This window comes from Gossypium hirsutum, chromosome D04, assembly GCF_007990345.1.
Source record: "Gossypium hirsutum isolate 1008001.06 chromosome D04, Gossypium_hirsutum_v2.1, whole genome shotgun sequence".
Taxonomy (NCBI): Eukaryota; Viridiplantae; Streptophyta; class Magnoliopsida; order Malvales; family Malvaceae; genus Gossypium; species Gossypium hirsutum.
Genome location: NC_053440.1, coordinates 5,862,902 through 5,884,442, shown reverse-complemented (window position 1 = coordinate 5,884,442; position 21,541 = coordinate 5,862,902). Strand labels below are relative to the sequence as shown.

Below are 21,541 nucleotides of genomic sequence, written 5' to 3'. Positions count from 1 at the left end.
AGAGAAGTAATGAGTTAGCATTGAAATTTTATTCTAAATAAAGGCTCATATCTATATGTTCGAAGCAGGTATCTGTTATATGTATATGTGCTTATTCATGATTTGAGATCGTACGTTGGTTTTGAGTTATGTGTGTGCATGAAAGGTTATTTTGGTTGCATTAATATCTGAAAAGGAAATTAGTATAGATATATGAAGGTTAAGATGTAAGGTTCTAAGTGTGGAATCAAAGTCATTGATGGGAAAAAATTGAATCCAAAGTATGGTATTGTAACTAGCGTGTATATAAGACCAGTATCTGTGAAGTATTTGCTAGAAGCAAGTTAGATGTCAAAGTATAGTAAGACAGATGTCATGAATCATCAGTTATAAGGTGGATGTATCAACTAAGGTAAACGGTGTTTTTCTCACTAAGTTCTTATGAACTTATCTGTGTGTATATTAGTTATAGGTTAGTATGCTAAGAGACTGCGCCAGGAGGGACAATGTCGGGACCACGCCAAGGATCAATAATGTTCCATAGGAGTATTTATTTAGGATAACTATATTGAGTTATGATTTTAGGTGATGACTTTTGTAATTAAATCTCTCTACTTATCCTTATTGGTATTTAAATTTCTTTAATGTTCATGTATTCTTCCTACAATTTGTAAATTATTCTGAGATGTAATGATGCTTTGTAAGTTTAAGTCTACTTTAGTGTGGTAACATCCAAAATCCAGATTCAGTGAATCGAATCAGGTTGAGGGTGTTACAGGTTGTATATGGCTTTCGATTTTAATTTATATTTAATGCCAGCATATTTTAATAGCAAGAACACACAATTCCATTTAACTAATTTAGAAGAAATTTAAATACAAAATATCTTTAGGAGTCTCGCATTCCAAGTTATGGGAGCAAGCTTCCCATCCATCTAGGCTAACTAGTACACCCTAACACCAATATTCTTGATTACTTTGTAAGGTCCTTCCTACTTGATGTCATCTTGCCTTGTTATGATTTTTGGGAGGCTAGTTCCTATATTTCTCATCACAAGATAACCAACCTGGCATTGTCAGTTATATGCCATGGAATTATCATAGTTAGCCACTTATTGGGTAGTAACTGCAAGTCTTTTTTAGCATGGTTTCTCGTTTCTTCAAGAAAATCAAGGTTAGACCTTAAAGCTTTTTCATTTTGTTGGGTATCTAAGTGAGAAACTCTATATATGTTTAAGCCTATGCCTGTTGGAATGACAACTTATTATCTAAAAATTAAATTGAATAGAGTTTCGCCTATCTTTGTATGCGAGGTAGCTTTAGGAGCTTACAGTATTCCTAAAAATTCTTTCAGCCAAGCCCCTATTGCATCATCAACTTTCATTCTTAAGGCCTTTAAAATCTTCTTACTAGTTTCTTTTGTTTGACCATTGTCTTGAGTCTTAACAAAGTAATGAGCAAAATATATATATAAAGACTATTGCAACATCATTTGAACTGTGAAACTTAGTCCCGTTATCTGTGTTAAGAAGGTGAGGTATGCCATATCTACAAATATTCGTTTTCTATATAAAAATATTCATTCGTTTCTTTATGGTAATGGCAATGGCAAGAGAAAGGGCCTCCAGATTCATCCATTTGGTAAAATACTCAATGGCCACTACTATGAACTTTTTTTACTACTATGCACTTTTTCCATGCCACGATCATTAGAAAGAACCCAACATATTCAATTGGTATGTTGCAAAAGGTTGTGGAATAAAACTAGTTGGAGAGGTTCTATTGGTTAGGGAGGAATGAAGGCATTATATTCAGCTTTATTGAGTCTTTGTGTATTGTTAGTAAGTGATATTTGTTGGATCTGGAGCCCTCAGTGTAGTATTTTCATCTAATTATCCATGAATTACATTAATACTTTGTATATTGTCCTTACATGGATTTTGCACGCAAAGGAAAATGGAAGCAAATGTTGCTTACTGGTTGTCTAATGTTTAACTAATACTGAGCGATGTTACATGGTCGGATTGTAATATAGAAAGACAACTTATATTAGTAGATGAACCTAAACATGTCATTAGTTTAATCGAAAATGAGCAAAAAGATTGAAAGACTAATATGTCGTCTATCAAGTCCAATAGAGGTGATGATTTGTCTTGGGCATCGGAGCTGACGACTTCCAGAAGATAATGACATATTTGTGACTAACTGGACTGACAGTACATCAGACTTCTGCAGTGTATAGCGTCATTCACAATAGTGGAATTCATAGCCTGAGATATAGGCAAATGATATCTTCTCATTTGCATTACATGGTTGATGAAAAGTAAATGTGGCCACGGGTCATTCGCCTTTGTGATGAATGACTTGATTATTATTTGCTAGTAATCGACTTTTCATGAAGAAAGATGTAACAGTTACCATTATGTAAATAAGATCATATTGGAAGAACGAATATTACCCAAAGAGATTAAAGATATCCTATGAGGGTAACACACTTATGACAAGGTCATTGGACAAGCACTGAGTACTTGTTTTGGTAATGGTATGTCGTTAGGGAGAGCTCAATCACGATATTATAGTGGAATGACTTCGTGACTAAATGAGTTTATAATTAATAGGAGAAAAGCCAAAACTTAACTATAAATAATTTGAGCCCAATTACATATGCTCAATCGGTCCCTCCGCTAACTTGTTGAAACAAAAAATGAATTGCGTGTTTGAATCAAAACGAACAAAATAAACAAAAATAGAGAAATGGAAAACATTCAGAAATAATTTTGATTTTCTTCGAAATGGAGAAATAAAATCATTTCGAAATGAATTTAGTTGTCTCAAAATGGAAATGGAAATGGAAATGATAAATCATTCATTTGCAAATGTAGATGAATTAGTTAACAATAATCGGGAGAATGAGTTTATGTTTTTGAGCTATTTTAAAGCCCAAAAATTAAACTAAACCATTCGGTCATAGTAAACAAGTTGAGTTGTGGAATATTAAATATATTTTCTCAGAAATTTTAACAGGGGTAAAATCATCATAATTTTACTGGGAATAAAATTGAGATAAGAAAATTATTTAATATAAATATAATGAAGTTTATTTTAGGAAATAAAAAAATAGAATCGGGTTTGATCAGATTACAAAGTACTGGGTCAAGAGTCCAGAAAATACTCATAATTGGAGTTGATGTGAGAGAGGACCAAAAACCCTTCATGGATATGAGGGGACGGCAACCCTAGTAGCAATACAAGGGGATACCGTCCACTCTAATCCTACTCTAAATAGAAAGTTGGTTTTCTATTTGAAATAAACCTCTACAATTCAACAAGGGTTCTACATTCTCTTCCTATAAATAGATGGCATCGGTAGGGAGAGAATTTATTCTCAAATATTAAATATATTTTTCGCATAACAATTTTGTTAGTTTTTATTTGAGAAGAGAGAATTTTCGTTTTCACCCTAAAAGAAAAGAAAACTTTTTCTAGTTCTGTTTTTGATTCAATTGGTTTGAACCCATACTCGAAGTAGTTTGTGGTATGAGAATAATGAAGAAGGTCGTTTGTTTGAAAGTCAAAAAACGTCAAGGGTCTGCTTATTTGAAAATATAGGTACGATTTCGTTCTAGGGTTTATTGTTATAAATATCTTAAATCGGATTGGTTTTCAAATTTTTTATTTTTCAATGTACAAGAAAACCATTTTCAAATCGATTTTTTCCCAACAATTGGTGTTAGAGCTACGGTTGTGCTATGTTTATAGTGTAAGCCGAGTCCAAAATTCTCTCTCTTCTTCATGTATGATTATATTTGATAAGATGTGGTATTCTTGTAATTGTATGCACATTTAGGGGAATGAATGTGAATGAATGTATGTTATTATTTTATTATTATGGATGATAAAGTTATTTTGTCAAAATTTTGATTCTTATAAATTTAATTGTAATTTATTAATTTATCGGGCATGTATATTTTAGATTATAGACTATCATCTCCACTAGGATTTAATTTTATTATTTATTTAGAATAAAACATGTGAGCCAGAAACAGACATACGAATTTTGTAACTAAAATTTTCCCAATGAAACCCGAAAAATTGAGACAGCGGAAACCCAATCTAGCTAAGCCAATGGTGGTCCAGTGGCGGTGGTCAACGGCAGTAGAAAAATGAAGACAACAGAAACGTGATCTGGATCTGCAGAAGTCCATGGTGGCAAAATTGAAGACCCAAAGTATGCTTTGGTGTGATTTTTTTATTTTTGCAATTTTTATACTTCAAAGATGGAATCATGGAACTTTGGTAGTAATGATGTATTACTAAATGTCACTCACTATTTGTACTATTAGAAATGTTTTAGCATTATTGCCAACATTACTTGGTCCTACAGGGTCACACCCTATGCTTTGAATAATCGGAATCCAAATAAAGTTGAGATTATTTTTAACCTGTCACACAAGTTAAATTAATTGTAGAAATGTTCTTATAATTAATTTAATTTGACAGATTTAAAAAAATTGTACACAATATGTGTGCATGCTTGACACACATATATAAAATATTCGATTAAAATAATGTGAAATGTGTTTCACATATTTTAAATAGGTAAAATCTTCCCTTCAAATTTATTAAATAATGTATTTAATAATTATGGTTTAAAATATTAAAATGGAATTCTCATTAACGTTGATATCACATTTTAAAGTGAGTATATCACGTTTGGATTAGAATCCTACAAAATATTCAATGTGATTTATGCTTAATCAAAAGAGTTTGGAATAAAAAGGTAAGTCTATTATTCATTCTCCCTACTTCACACGAAAATACCTAGTTTAGCATAAGAGAAATTTTATATAAAACTCTCTAAAAATTTTAGAGAGAATTACATTCTTATTCATCGTATGGATCCCAAATGGCTTGAACTTTCTCAATATTTGCTTGAATGCCTCTGTTTGATACCATAAATCCTAAAAACTTTCCAGCTCCAACGAGAAGGCACATTTGGTGGAATTCAATCTCATGTTGTAACCACAAAGCAATTGAAAATTATTGGATTACCGAAACTCTTATTCCTACTTGTCAAAAGAGCCTTTTTCGGGTAGTTATAAAATTGGGATTTACCTTCCTTTTATTCAAAACTATTTTTGAATGGAAATCAATCACCAATAAAAAAAATAAGATGTATATCTTAAAACAAGATTTTCTCATTTACTTAAGAAAATATCGATTTAATTTAAATCCTACCTTTTTACCTTACCTAGTTTTATTAAATACAATATTTAATGAATTTCAAAAGATAAATTTATAAATTAAAATATGTGAAACATATTTTTACGTTATATTAATTTAATCATCTGTATATATGCACATCAAGTATGTGCAAATATTATGACTAATTTTAACATTGTCAAATTAAATTAATTATTAGAACATTTCTATAATCAATTTAACTTTTATAACATATTATATATAATCCCAACTTCTATTACATTTTGATTGTCCCACCAAAGGGTGTGACCTTATAGGATCTTGTAATGTTGGTAGTAACATTAAAACATTTCTAATGTTACAAGCAGTGAGTGAGATCTAGCAATGCATCACTATTACCCAAGTTGTAGGAAGTAGTGGTTCGACATGGTCTTTTAACGTTATTATGTATTATATCAGTTTTTTCCTTTATATCTAGATTAAACATAAGTCATGGAATAATCGCACTTGTATAGTCCAATATCTTGTTTCTTGATTCCCGAGTAGACTAAGATAAACAAATAGATATCTCATAACAACTAATTTGAGCTTAGTCATGCATTTCTAGTCTCACTCAACCAAGAGGCTTGAGATATTTCTCCCATTATGTAGGTGGGAAAAATCCTATCTTGATCAGTTATATCCTACTACACAGATTGTGGCACACCTATCATTAGTCTTTATAGTACAATCTTTTATGGAAGACGTTTGATTGTGTCAAAGCATACGACTCACAATTTTGGAATAATGATGATATCAAGTCTAAGGATCATACATATAATTATCACAATTAGAAATGTTGTGACTGTGCCATAATAATCCAAAAAAACATTCTCATGGCAGATCAGTCCAATACACTGTTCTCTATCATGTACTTATGCATTAACTTTGACATCATTATGTCAATGACAACAATTTGTCATCAATCAACTACATATCAATATCAATGCATTACTGTGGTCCAAGCCCACAATAATACTTGAATAAAGACATTTAAGAATAATCATATTATTCTTACAACTTTATTATTAAACACTTTATTTAATATATAGAAATAGAAACTAGAATAACAATGACAATGCCTTTTATTAATAAACTAGGTGAACAAGTATGTGATTACAATCATTTCATGATTGGTCTTTGGGCATACTCTAACAAAAACCACTTACTAATCTCACAAATGTTGTTCCATAAAATAAATATGTACTAACATATCATCTATATATGCTTACATGCTTAAATGCTTTGCCCAATCTAATCCTTAAATACTTTGTTAACCAAGTCTTAGTATGTGGCGCCAGTATTCTTAAAGTTAAATGGCATCAGTTGTAGCAAAATAAACCATCTTTAGTGTTAAAAAAATTCTTCTATTGATCTTCTAGAGATATCATGATTTCTTTGTTACCTAAAAGAACATCCATGAAACTTTAATATTTATGTCCAACAAATGCATCTATAAACTTGCGGATTGAGGAAAAAGGAAAACTATCTTTGGGACACATTTTGTTCAAATTGGTGAAGTCCACACATATTCTCCATTTCCCATTAGATTTCTTCACCATAAAAAAATTAGAAATATAATCATGATATGCCACCTCTTAGATAAAGCCTACATCTAACAATTTGTTGAATTCTTGTCTTATTCTTGTACTCTATTTGGGGTAAACCTTTTTTTTCTTATGCTTAATAGGCTTTATAAAAGGATCAATGTTAAAAAAAGTTCATAACTACTGATGAATAAATACCTGGCATGTCTATAGTTGACCCAAAAATTGTTAACATTACCCTTCAACAAACTTAGCACATCTTTTATTTATTGGCAAAACAACGAATATTTGTGTTGCCTTCGTTAGACCATCATAGTATATCTGTAAGTCTTCTATATATTTTTTTGGTTCTTGTTTATACAGATTCATCTTAGCTTTGGTATCTAATCTCTCCAAATTCATCATGCTCTTGTCATTTAAACTAACTCGAGCATCAATCATTTTTGTAATATAGCCTCTAATCTATATTATTTTTTTCCTAAAGGTCCTACTTAACTAGAATCCTTGTTTTTGTTAGTCAATTAGAGATGTAATATGGCATTGCCTTCTTGTTTGCTAATTATATTATATGTAACCAATTCCAATTGGTTCGGGGAATTTTACTTTCATGTAAATGTTTCTAAGGTCATTTCTGTCATGCTCATTATTTATCGACCAAAAATAACTTTATATACTAAATTCTGATAAACAACTAAGAAGCCCACCATCTCTTTGGTAGTTTGTTTCCATCTCCATTTGTAATTAGAAGATTGATTGGGCTTTTAACCTTAACAGGTTGAAGCCAAAAATAAGGCTTGCCTTCTTTAACACAGTTTCCTAAAGGATCATTTTCTTGAAAGCCTCCAAATGCAAGACTTTAATTGTGCTTCTATTATACAGTAGAATTCTTTTCAATTTCTATCCTGCTATAATGAAAATGACCACTAAAGGATCATTACAACTTACATCGATAATTTCATCTTCAACTCCTTCATCAAAATTAACCTACCATTTTTTGATTAGGTCAGATCTTTTTATTGAAGGATTTATTGACATTATACTTTTCAAATGATCCTTCCACCTAGAGGTAGAGGTCACCTACCATCCATTTGTATAAACAATCATATTTATTACTTCCTTAAGAGGTCATGTTCCAAGTGCCTTATCTTGTTTTTCCTTTCATAAAGTTCCATCTTCATTTGATTCTTTCTAACAAGGATTTCATACATTAAGCTATCTAATTTTCCCAAGTTTGATGTCTATTTCACTAGCACCTTTCAAGTAAATACAATATTTTACCAATATCACCATAAAATTAACATTTTTCAAATAACTATCTTTTGTGCTAACTCAACTTCATTAGAAGAGTGATTCAAGAATCCTTTGCCTTTCTAATTCAGTTAAAATGTACGTGAAACATTTGGAATAGTAAAACTATCAAACTTGTTCGTGGGTAGCTTGTCCAAGCTAGGGATTAAGAGGAATGTGAAAATGTTACCCTCCAAGCTTACTCTCATGTTGGGGTTTCATCTTTATTAATCTCTGCTAAAAGGTCACCCCATTTTGGGATGGTTAAATCTATGTTGTATTGAATCTAAATAATCCCTGGAAACTTTTGTACTAGACATCTTTATTTTTTTCACATATCTTTGAGCTTTCTCATAAAATGGTAGCAACTACTTAGGTTTAACACCAGTTAGTGCATATCTCAAATGTTTATGATCAACACAAGAAATAAATGCTTGGATATCCTAGTCATTTTTTATATATTTCTACTCTATTGTTGTTGAATAAAATGACGAATATTATCTCACAACAATTTATATGGTTTTTTCTTTATGGAATGAAGGATATCAAGTATTTATATGTTGTCGTATAACCTAGGAATTAGATAGATAGCTCTTCGAAATTATGAATAAAACCTTTTAGCAAGTTATATACCAATTTCTCACATTTCTTCTTAAAGTCAAAGAAAAAACTCTAGATTTTACTCCATCAATGGCTCCTAAAATTTCTATATATTTTTTAAATTGCATAACATGGTCGATCAAATCTTTGTTCTTATCATAATTTTTTTTATAGTTTGTACATTAGGTGTATGTATTCAACATCTACCTCAAGGGCAAGAGCATTATTTGAATAGGAGGTCCATTCAACATCATCAAACCTAGTTTTTCAAAGCGGTTATAATTCTTTTCTAAATGCCTCATTTGATCTTTAGAGGGAGTATTTGTTGCTAGAGTGGTACCATTTATGGGCAGTACTCTTCATTCACATTAAGGTTTCATGTTAGCCTAATGCAAAAAAGTTGGTTTTCTTATAATAGTTATTGATTTTGGGAAGGGAATTTTGATTCACTCAAAGTTCTTGAATGACCTAAGCATTTTAGTTAAAAAGATCTTATTGTTATTGATAGATTTCATGTTGTTATCGATGTTAGTCTTGCAAAGCCTTCTTTTGTTCTTGCAACTTAGTAAAGTATTAGAATTTGAGTTGGGGTTGTGTCTAGCTTTTGATCTCTAGAGTAAGATAAATATTAACTTTAGTGGTGGTTGTTGGTAATGCAAAATGGGTAATCCCATATTTTTTGAGGAAAGGCTTCTAAGAGGGTTTAAATATAGTCTTGCTTCTTACCCTCATTGAGTAATTGGGGGCTTAAGGCCCAAAACATGCATGTCATTGCTACTGCCTGGCCCAGTCTGTGTTTATGACACATATTGCGCGTGTGTTTTTGAATAAAATTTTTGTTCCTTTTCTCATAAATATGTTTTTGTTTTTAGAATATTTTTTCAACTGCAAAAAATATTCTGGTTGTTGCAGAATATTTTCAATTTAGGAAAATCCTCTCTTATTTTTGGAAACTAATGTTGCTATTTTACCATTTTTCCCTTTCAGAAAACAGTGAAATAGCAAGCCATTCTTCTAATTTTCTCACAACAATAAGCAAACAATAATCTTTTCTCTGCCTTTTTTAGCTCGCTTGTTTTCGGTTCAGAAAACTTTTTTGGTCAAATTTTCGACCAAGTTTCCAACTTTAGTTTCCAGCCTACTTTTTCAAATACTTTTGAGAAGAACAATACCAATTGTGTTCCACCTTCTTTATTCAGGTGTATGAATATTGAAGTATTGTGTTAACCTTGGGGGCGATATCCACTACACAATTACACCGATCAGGGCAAATTTGCTTCCAAGGTAGTGGTTCTTCCACGGCACAATGATTATTTTATTTCTTTATACTCAATTTATTTATCCTGTCAGTGCTAACTATTTTGTTTTACAGTAGTATATTTCCACAATTTAGAAGAGAAATTCTACTACTATTTGAACATGTCAATCGCAATTGTTGTGGTTTTCGAAGTGAACTTGGTTGAGAACAATGTTCAGTGGATTGTAGACATAGGTACTTCCAAACATCTCTGCACTAATAGATAAATGTCTACTGAGTTTGAAAGTATAGTTGAAGGTGAACAAGTCTATATGTGTCACACACGGATTTGTTAAGTCTTAAGTTGTACGGGAGATTTGCAAATTAAATTGAAAAGTTTTATATTCTCATAGGTCCTTTTTGTAAATAAGCGTTTTTAGCGGTTGGTTGAGAAAAAAAGTTAAATTTCAACTTTAGTCTGGTTACATAAGAACTAGATAGCTATTGGTGGGAGACATGATGATTAAAGTATTACCAAGTTGCTGTGAATTGGTTTTGGTGAAAAGAGGTCAGAAGGACTATATATATGTGATAGGCTTTCTTCTCTAGGGGTGATTCTTTTTTTTTTGTTCTTCTGTTCTCTGGTTTTCCATGAAAGAGAGAAAGTTTAAAGAGCATTTGTACCTGGAAGAAGGAATAGAGTTTTGAGACTTAGAAGCTAGGAATCTCGTAAGCTGGTAAGCTTCTTAACCTTTCTGTGTTAACAAATTTGAGAAAAGGAAAGAAGGTTAAGGATTTTAGTTACCCATCAAATTTTTTCTGTTAATTATTTAAATTACCTCTGCATGCAAGCAAAGTATGCTTCTTATGCTGATAAATTATCTTCACTGAAATTCTGACATGGTGGTTGTGTTTGTAAGTTAGAGGCTCGTGTGGCAAGGAGAAGCATAGTGGATGGATTCGACAGCAACTTACAGGTGATTTCTCGGACTCAGGTCTTAAATTGATGTATCTTGTATCCTTAATGTACTAAAATGTTGAATTAGTGTTTTACCAGTGGTGAATCAACTTGTGGCAAAGTGTTGATGTATTGTTTGTGCATGTACTATTGAGTGCAAATACAGTTTGGATGAGTTTGATCATGATTGAATAGATGAGTGGTTTGGTGTGATGTATGTTGTTTAATGAGATGCAATTGTATGACTGTGAGTAAATATGATTATCATGCATAAACGGTATGATTGGCGTACTATATGTCTCATGATAGATAATACATGTTGGCTAAATGTTTGTATATGCATGCATGATATGTATTTGGCTTTATGGAAGTTTGGATGGTCATGCATGGGATTGCATATGCATTCTATCTATGTTGCTTTGAAGGTGGTTTGTTTTGACTAATCCAATAAAGGAGATTTAAATGATACGGAGAACGGTGCACACCAGTATATAGAGCCCTTTAAGGGACGTTTGAGATCCCCTTATGTAGGACGCATGAGAGCCCTTTATGGGACGTATGGAAGACAATGTCCATGGTAATATATGATATGTGGGAAGTTCATCAGGACTATCTAAATGTGCGAAGCCCATCAAAACTGTCTAAATGTAGGAAGTCCTCAAGACGATCTTAAATGTGGAAGTCGTCCAAGACAATCTTAAATGAGGAAGTCCGTCTGAACGATCTTACAATGGAAATTCGTCTGGGCTATATTACAAATGGGATTCCAAAATAAAGGGATTCGTTTGAATGAGTTCGCCAAAAATGAATTTATTCTCTTGTGATCTATTATTGTGAGTAAGCTATCTACTTATGTATGTCGTATATGAGATATGACAGTCAGTTATGACTACCTCATATATATGATTCCACAATTATGGGATTAACTCTTAAGAATCCACCTATATGTTATTTGAGTCAAAGAGAATACCACCAAGAATGGGTTATCTGTTGTTGTGCAATAGAGGCAAGACGAGATTCGTTGTCCAATCTGTCTACTTGATTGAGGTGAGTAAACTTGATTGAGATTGGTTGTCCAATCTATCTTCTTTATGAATCCATTATTGTTTCAAAAAGCATAAATTCGCTTACGTGGGTCTAAAAAAAACTATGAGGTCCATAAAGCGAAACGGAGTTTGTTAGGACATACCGCCAATAACAGTCAGCAACAGGGACTATTCGCCAAGATCGATCTATGTAATGAAAGATTATATGGTTTATGGTCCACAAGTAAAAGTCCATAAAGTTTCCCTCTCATGAAAATAAATACATATCGAATCGAGAAGTCAACTGATGAAGAAAGAATCTGCAAAGGTTAATCCGCCAAGAAATCAATTGCTAATAAGATTGTATCTATGAGATCTTATCAGTGGAAGTTGTAGGTGTGCTAGGTTGTGTATAGTCATACATGAAATCTCTGATTTCAAGTTATTGAAATCAAACAAGTGACAGTATCATTAAGAGTGATGTGACAAATACAAGTAAGCTAATTTGTGTGAGGTAGATAGTATGCCAAAAAGATAGGTGAACTGTCCTATTATAGACTAATCAAAATTGGAATTCAAGCGTAACCGTGTTATGATTAAAAAGGTATGAAAACTCGTTAAGTTCTTTAGAACTTACACATGCATTGTTATGTATTATAGGTACATAGGGGATTTTGAGAGTTCGAGAAAGGATCAGGCCAGAGTTCGTTGCAGAATAACAATTTGTTTCTTAGTTGTAGTATACATATAGTGGGCCGAACCAGAGGCAGAGTCTCAAGGTCTTTGTTGTAAATGAAGTTAGGTGGTCAAAACACAAAAATTTCAATACTAAGTAATTATTTTAATAAGATAAATTTTACTTGGTAAAATTGTTGTATATTAAATTAAAGTTTTAACATCGACATAGATTCTTGAACATTTTGAATTTAACTAGTAGCAATATCAAATATACCGTTTGCTTTCTCCATTTATTGCAGAATATAATATTGAAAGTATTAGTTATGTTTTAAATTAGAATGTAGCATCCAATAGTCTGTACCCTGCGATCGGGTCAGGTATGGGGTGTTACAACATGGGTAATTTTAGTAGTTCAGAAGTACTCGATAAAGGAAATATCTTACTTATACTTACTTCTGGCAAAACATTAGCATTGACTAATGTTCTTTTATGTACCTGCCCTATGTAGAAATTTAATTAGTGATGGATTATTGAATAAGGACGACATTAAAATAGTCTTTGAATCTGATAAACTTGCACTTTCCTGTAATGGAGATTATGTTGGGAAAGGTTATCTGAGTGAAGGTTTATTTGTGATTGAGACCATGTTTCATGATAATAATAAAGCCACCACTTCTACTTATATTGCTGAATCCATTGACATGTGGCATGCTAGATTAAGGTTTATTTGTGATTGAGACCATGTTTAATGATAATAATACAGCCATCACTTCTACTTATATTGCTGAATCCATTGACATGTGGCATGCTAGATTAGGTCATGTGAATATTCATTCTCTAAAAAAAACTCAAAAATGAATCTACTCCCTAATCTAGATTATAGTAGCTTTAATAAATGTGAATTTTTTTGTTGAAGCTAAGCATGCTAGACCTTCTTTAAAAACTCTTACTGATAGGAAGACTGAACTTTTAGAGTTAGTTCATATTGTTCTAGCAAACTTTAGAAACATAGAGACTAAGATTGGAAAACGCTATTTTCTCACCTTTGTAGATGACTACTTTAGATATACAAAGGTTTATCTCCTAGATCAAAAGATGTTGATAAAACTTTTCTTCTTTATAAAGTAGAAGTAGAAAACCAATTCGATAGGAGAATAAAACGTCTTAGATATGATAAAGGTGGTGAATATGACACTAATTTCCTAAAAGAGGTCTATGAGAAATACAACATTATACATGAGCTTTCTACTCCTTATTTCTCACAACAGAATGGCATATCTAAAATAAAAAATAGAACTCTAAAAGAAATGATGAATGTTTTAGTACTTAGTTCTGGTTTACCTGACAGTATATGGGGGGAGGTCATACTTTCTGCAAAACATATTCTTAATAGAGTGCCTTATAAAAAATTAAACTATACCCTGTATGAATTGTGGAAAGGTTATGCCCCTAATCTACAATACTTGAAAGTGTGAGGGTGCTTAGCAAAAGTAAGCTTGCCTGCTTTTAAAAAAGATCATTATCAGATCTAAAATTGTTGATATTGTATTTGTTGGGTATGCTCTAAATAGTTTTTCATATAGATTCATGTCTTTGCATGATCATTCCATATATGAATCTAGAGATGCTTTTTTTCTTTTAGAATATGTTTCCTTTAAAGAAATCTAGCATAGTATTGATATACAGTTAGATGAGCATATTTCTTCCTCTAGTACACACAATAGAGACGTTCTTAATAATGATGTTGAACCCAGAATGAGTAAAAGACAAAGAACTGCCACTAGTTTCGAATCTGATTTCCTTACTTCCTTTGTAACTGAGATTAGTGATTTAGACTTGATAAGTGATTCTATCGCTCATACATTTTTTATAGATGAGGATCCAAAAACCTATGACGAAGCTATAAAATTAATAGATGCTAGGTTTTGGAAAGATGTCATTAATAATGAGCTAGAGTCTATTATGCATAATCACACTTGGGAACTGGTAGATTTGCCTAGAGGTTTTAGACCTATTAGTAATAAATGGGTCTTTAGAAAAAAACTTAGACCAGATAGGTCAATACAGAGATATAAGGCAAGACTAGTTGTAAAAGGATTCACTTAGAATTTTGGAGTAGATTGTTTTGATACATACTATCTTGTGACTAAGATCTCAACCATTCGTGGTTTTATTTTTAGCTTCTATTCAAAATTTGCTGGTACATTAGATGGATGTGAAGACAGCTTTCTTAAATAGTGATTTGGATGAGGAGATCTACATGGAGTAGCCTCCAAGATTAGTAGCACCTGGTATGGAAGATAAAATTTGCAAACTCAAAAAAAAAAATTTATATGGTCTCAAACAAGCTCCAAAATAATGGTACAAGAAATTTCGTAAGACTATTCTTAGTTTTGGTTTTATTGTTAATGGTGCAGATACATGTGTGTATTCTAAGATGTTTGGTTCTGATCGTGTCATCATAAGTCTGTATGTGGATGACATTTTAATTTTTAATACTAATATAAAAGCCATTAACAAAACCAAAAAATTCTCATCTACCAAGTTTGATATGAATGATTTGGGAGAGGTAGATGTAATCTTAGGGGTTAATGTTACTAAATCTAAAAAAGATTTGCTTTAAACCAATCTCACTATATAGATAAAATGTTAAAGAAGTTTAATAGTTTTGATGTAATCCCTATGAAAACTCCTTTTGGTTCTAGCATAAAACTAGTAAAGAACAAAAGAAATAGTGTTTCTCAATCAAAGTATGCTAAAATTATTGAAAGTCTTATGTTTTTTATGAACTACACTCGGTCTAATATTGCTTATGCAGTCAGTAGACTAAGTAGATATACTCATAATCCTAACAATAAGCATTGGAATGCTCTAAAGCATTTGCTTGAATACCTTAAAGGTACTATAACTTGGAAGTTGGAATTTTTTGGATACTCTACAGTTCAAGAGGGATATTGTGGTACAAACTGGGTAACTAATAATGATGAAGTTAGCTCTACAAGTGGGTATGTCTTTACTCTGGGATGAATAGCTATTTCTTGGAAGTATGCTAAACAGACGTGTATTGCTCGCTCCACGATCAAAGTTTATAGCTTTGGACTTAGTCAGGCAAGAGGTCAAGTGGCTTAGGAATCTACTTGTAGAGATTCATTTATAGGAAAAAATCAACACCTCTCGTATCTCTATTATGTGACTTACAAACTGTAATTTGCTTTGCTAAGAGCCAAGCTTACAATGGTAGAAAGAGGCATATCCGAATAAGACATGAATCTATGAAACATTTAATAAAGAATGAAGTACTTGATTTGGAGTATGTGAGGTCTAAAAGGAACCTAGTTGATCCACTAACCAAAATGTTAAGTGGAAAAATGGTTTTTAATTCATTAAGGGGGATGGATCTTAAGCCTAATGGTTGAGGAATACATGGCGGATACCCAACTTAGTTTTCTAAGTTCAATATGGTCAACAAAACCATGGAAAGACTCATAGTGTACATTTTACCTATCCCTATGGCAAATGATGTACATGCATAAGGTTAAGTTCTTACTCTTAATGAATTTAAATCCCAAGGTTTGGATGGTCCTATTCAAATGGACTTGATGAATTCATTGATATGTGAGGTTGAGTTTCTTACTCTTAATGAATTCATATACTAGAGTTTGGGCAGTCCTATTAAGATGAACTTAATGAATTTACCGAATTTAAATTTGAGAGGATGAGCTTAATAAATGCTCTTAATGGTTTTATATTCCTGACTCGGGTAGTATATATTGAGATAGATTTGATGAAATCACCTATGTAAGTGCAAATAACTAGCCATCTTCTATGAAAGACATTGGATAGTCTTTCTAAAGCACTTACCAGCATCCTAATGTGTATTGGCTAAAACTTTTTTATCTATTGTTGAACATCAATTGGATTTGAGATTAGTCGTGTGTCATGAGTTAGCCCCAATCTTAACAAGTTCAAGATTCGTTCACTTGTTAAAGAGAAGAGTCGTTCATTTCACTACATACTAGTTCAAATACACAAGATACTAGTACTTAAGTTGCTAATTTTGTTGTCGCTCTTCTCATGTTTTACATTTTCTCATGTTTACAAAAATTTACAATCTTTTGCATTAGTAGGGGAATGTTGATAATGCAAAGTGGGCAATCTCACATTGTTTGAGGAAAGGCTTCTAAGAGGGTTTAAATATAGTTTTACTTTTTACCCTCATTGAGTAACTGGGGGTTAAAGGCCTTACACACACACGCCACCAGCGTTCGACCCAGTTCGTGTTCGTGTACACGTTAACACGTGTCACACATACCGCGTACGTTTCTTTTTGAATAAATTTTTTGTTCATTTTATCATAAATATTTTTTATTTTCAGAATATTTTTTCAATTGTAGACAATCTTCTAGCTGTTGCAGAATATTTTTTGTTAAGGAAAATCCTCTACTATTTTTGAAAACTGACACTGCTATTTTACCATTTTGCCTCTTCAGAAAACAATATAAATAGTAGGCCAATCTTCTCATTTTTCACAACAAGCAAACAACAATATCTTTTCTGTTTTTCTTAGCTCGCCTGTTTCCTATTTAGAAAACTTTTCCGATCAAATTTTTGACCAAGCTTTCAACTTTAGTTTCCAGTCTACTTTTTCGAATACTTTTGAGAAAAGCAATACCAATTGTGTTCCACCTTCTTTATTCGGGTGTACAACTATTGAAGTATCGTGTTAACCTTGAAGGCGACGTCCACTATACGATTACATCGATCATGATGGATTTACTTCTAAGGCAGTAGTTCTTCTAAAGCATAGTGATTATTTTATTTATTTACTCAGTTTATTTATCCTGCCAGTGCTAACTATTTCATTTTGCAGTAGTATATTTCCAACGGTGATTGTACGAATGGTCATTGGTTTGGATAAGAATTGTAATATCTAGGAAGTGGATAATTTTATTGGTCATGATTCTACTGATGGTAAGGATTATAAGGATCATAATTATCATAAGGTTGCCTGTTATGATTCCCTTGTTCATATCGATTACTTTGACCAGCTTGATATCCTTACTCGTAACCTTGTTTCTTTTGAGTTGTTTAATGTTGGAAATGCTAGTTATATTTGTTTTTTTTTTTTATCTTCAAGAGATTTTCATTGGGATTAGTCATGTTTGGTCAATACTCACCGCACCAATTGTTGATACAATATGGTTTAGTGGTTGGAAATGGTTCACACAATTGTGTCAAGAGTTTTTGAAGGTGGTTTTTGATGAATCAGAGAATAAGGGTGGAGTTTATAGGTAGTTTAGCAGGGTAACAACATGGGAAGTATCTTGTAGTTCCTTGGTCGATAATAGATACTTATAGGTTCATGTGTCTTACGGAAAGTAGGTTGCTGTGCAATGGTGGGCCTTTTACTCATGTGCTTGGAGGCTATGGGAAATCTTGTCTTCATAAATTATCTTAGGTGAATTTTGATGTGACTTGATGAGGTCCATAAACATACAAGAAACAAATGTATGTACCTACGTAAGGCAAGATATTCTTTGTAAGTCAAGTCCTTACTCTTTATTGATCAAAATGATTGACATGACGAAATCTTCCAAACGAAGTAAAAATTCGTGACAAGCCCCCAAGATTTCCTATTCCTTTTTGTCCTTATTTTTTTGGATGATATGCACGTATGTAAAATTAACTAAAAAAATCGGATGAGTTACAAATATGTACATATTACTAGTAATAGCATAAAAAAGTTTTGTTTTTTTAAATCATGTTATATATTTTTAGAATATATTAAAAAGGTTATAATAAAAAACACTAAAAAATTAAGACAGATATATTAAAATTGATGTTTAATTGTATACGTTTTGAAGATATGTGGACTATTTGTACTCGATGGGTTGATAATTTTGACAAAAGTGTTCTCAACATGTATAATTCAATTATTTGGTTTGAACCTATAATCATCCATGAAAAAGATGGGTGAAATTTAGATTTTTGAATTGGAAACTTAAATAATAGTGGGAAATAGCCAAACCTACCCATTCCTTTACAACTCTCTCTCCATCATAATCAACAACACAAAATAATATTAGTAAATAAATAAATAATCCAACACCACACACTCTTATAAAAATAAAAACAAAGTTTCTCAATCAAAACCCCACTTTTCTCTCCTTCTCTCACTTTTAAACCCTTTCATATTTCCATTGTAGTTTTACCCTTTTGCTTCTTCTTCCTCATCTTCTTTCTTTCATCTATGTTTATATGTCTTCAAATGAAAAGAACGATCCACAACACAACTATGATCCTTTCCAAGGATTCAACCGATCCACCACCTTCCCATTCTTTGACGACAACAGCCCTTGCATTTACAACCAATCTGCAGCCGCTCCACCACCGGCCTTTGATCCTTCATATATGACCTTCACTGACTGCTTAAATGGCTCCAACGTCATCGACTACAACTCCTTCTCGAGAGCCTTCGACATGTCTTGTTCTTCATCTGATGTTGTCAGTCCCATGGATGACAATACGGCTACTGACAACTCCAAGAAAATCCCCACTTGTGCAGATAACAATAATAATATTTCTGAAAACCCATCAACCCCCAATTCCTCAGTGTCTTCTTCCTCTAACGAAGATGAAGATTCCAGCAAAGCCAAGAAAGATAAACAGCCAAAAGGGTGTGAAGACCATGGAGATGACAAGTCAAAGAAAGTGTAGGTTTTTATTTTTTCTGGGCTTTTTAGGCAACTTTATTTTCTCATTATTATCTAGTTTGGGGATTATTAATAGCGTTCATACTAGCTAGCTAGCATTTCTGATTTTGGATTTCTACGTTACTGATAAAATTTTCTCAGTAAATTGATTACGCGTTTCTTACTGACTTATAAAAGCCTTTGAAATGACTAATCTACATGGTATTTGTTTTTGGTAACTTTTTTTCTTCTTATTTTTCCTTTATTCTTTGTTCTGTATTTTTTTTCTCAAGCTACCAAAACCCTAATATATGATGATGATAGGACACAATTTGTATTGATTTTTAAAAAGGGTTAATATTGGGTGCAGGAACAAAGCAACAAAAAAGGAGAAACGGCAAAAAGAGCCCAGGTTTGCATTCCTCACAAAGAGTGAGATTGATCATCTTGAAGATGGCTATAGATGGAGGAAGTACGGACAAAAGGCTGTCAAGAACAGCCCTTATCCAAGGTCCATCCTTCTTTCTAATCCCTATGAATGTTTTTGTTTAGAAATGGATACCATTGATAAATGACAATCAAATTAATCCATCTCTCTCTTAACCCTAATTGCAAACATTGTCATTATCTTAAAACGTTTGTGAAACTTTGCAGAAGTTATTACAGATGCACAAGCCCAAAATGTGGTGTCAAGAAGCGAGTTGAGAGATCATTTGAGGACCCATCGGTGGTGATCACAACATATGAAGGAAAGCATAACCATCCCATTCCGGCAACTCTTCGAGGCCATGCTGCAGGGATGTTTTCCCCTCCGATCATGTCGGGGTCGATGGGTCCGACCTTCCCTCATGAATTCCTAACCCATTTCCTTCCATCATCGAGCAATAATCCAGCAGCACACGCCAACTCCATGCACCATCAAACCCAGCAGCAGCAGCTTCAAGTTCCTGATTATGGCTTATTACAAGACTTAGTTTCTTCCTTCACCCGTAGTCAGGCGCCATGAATGAACATTATAGTGATCTTTATACATATATCTAGCTGGAGTTGCTGTATTAATGGAGGGTTAATCCAAGTATGAAGTTAGGGGTCGGGCACTCCACTTCTTTTTGTTGTGCAAATTGCTACTCCTCTGATGCTTATTACCACTCTAGAGATGAAATTGTTGTAGTATTGGAGAGAAGAACATTGATTCTTCCTTAATTTGTCTCTTTTTGTATTATAAAATTTTCATAGTTAGCCTTTAAATTTAAATTCCATATAAACTCATGTGATTATCTGGTGGTTAAAAGTGTTTATCGTACTAGGTGTGACTTTGATTTGAGTCGTACTAATCGCGTTTCGATTTTACCTTTTGTAATTCACTAAAATATATAAAAGAATTTTGGTATTTAAAAATAAATGCTTTCATTTTTATAAGTTATTATTACTTATTTAAATGTCTTTTGTGATTTCTAATTTGTTGAGAGTTACACTTCATTATATTTTATTTGAATTAACTGTATTTTAAATATTATTTTTATTTTATAATCTTTTAAATACTCTAAGTTGTATTTTTAGTTATCTATAAACTCTAAATTGTTGAAACAACAATGATGATATAAACTAAAACTAGTCACCTGGTTTTCTTTTTGGAGTTAATTGAATGATTAATTAGGTGGATGTAAATAATCTAATTTTTTTAGGATTTATATTTGATGTATTATAGTATATAATTTTATGTATTGTTAATGAATTAAATTATGACACATCATCAGATTTTATTTGCCAATAAAATCTTAGCTGGATGATAAAGTTGGAACCTTAAATATTTCAAGATTTCAATTTTCAGTTTCTGGGTGTTAATTAATTAATTAGAGTAATCAAATCAATGCTCATAATTATTTATTTTATTGCAATTGTTGTAACTTCAAGATGATATGATGGTCTTATGAACATATAAAATTTTACAGCTCCATAGTGTTTTTTTTTTCTTTTCACGAAAGTCTTTGTATTAAAAATCGGGATGTATTTTATCTTATTTATTTAATTTGAATATTCATAAATTAACAGTTATGGAAGATTATTTATGCAACTTGAATAGCCTTAATTAATTTAGTGGTATTGATTCTTATATTATAATAATTAAGGCATACAATACTTACTTCTTTGGAGTGAGTAAAACTCGATTCGATTTTAAAAAATTGAAAAAAGAATTTTGAATTTCGACTTAATCGAATCGAGCTATTCGAGTCAACTCAAATAAATAATTCGAGTTTCAAGTTTGAGTCAAGTTGAATTTATAATTCAAATAACTCG

At 32.1% G+C, this 21,541-nt stretch overlaps 1 protein-coding gene across 1 annotated transcript; it reads left to right on the top strand.

Annotated features, from left to right (window-relative positions):
* The first annotated feature begins 18,679 nt into the window (after nucleotides 1-18,679).
* On the top strand, nucleotides 18,680-20,491 carry LOC107959731 (WRKY transcription factor 71). The gene is made up of 3 exons (XM_016895861.2): nucleotides 18,680-19,264; nucleotides 19,614-19,754; nucleotides 19,898-20,491. The coding sequence occupies exons 1-3, from the start codon at nucleotides 18,810-18,812 to the stop codon at nucleotides 20,247-20,249; spliced, it is 948 nt and encodes a 315-aa protein (XP_016751350.1). The 5' UTR covers nucleotides 18,680-18,809; the 3' UTR covers nucleotides 20,250-20,491.
* The last annotated feature ends 1,050 nt before the right edge of the window (nucleotides 20,492-21,541 follow it).

Coding starts and splice junctions, on each gene's coding strand:
- LOC107959731 (XM_016895861.2), top strand. CDS start 18,810: ATGTCTTCAAATGAAAAGAACGATCCACAACACAACTATGATCCTTTC. Junction 19,265..19,613: donor GATGACAAGTCAAAGAAAGT/GTAGGTTTTTAT, acceptor TATTGGGTGCAG/GAACAAAGCAACAAAAAAGG. Junction 19,755..19,897: donor AAGAACAGCCCTTATCCAAG/GTCCATCCTTCT, acceptor GAAACTTTGCAG/AAGTTATTACAGATGCACAA.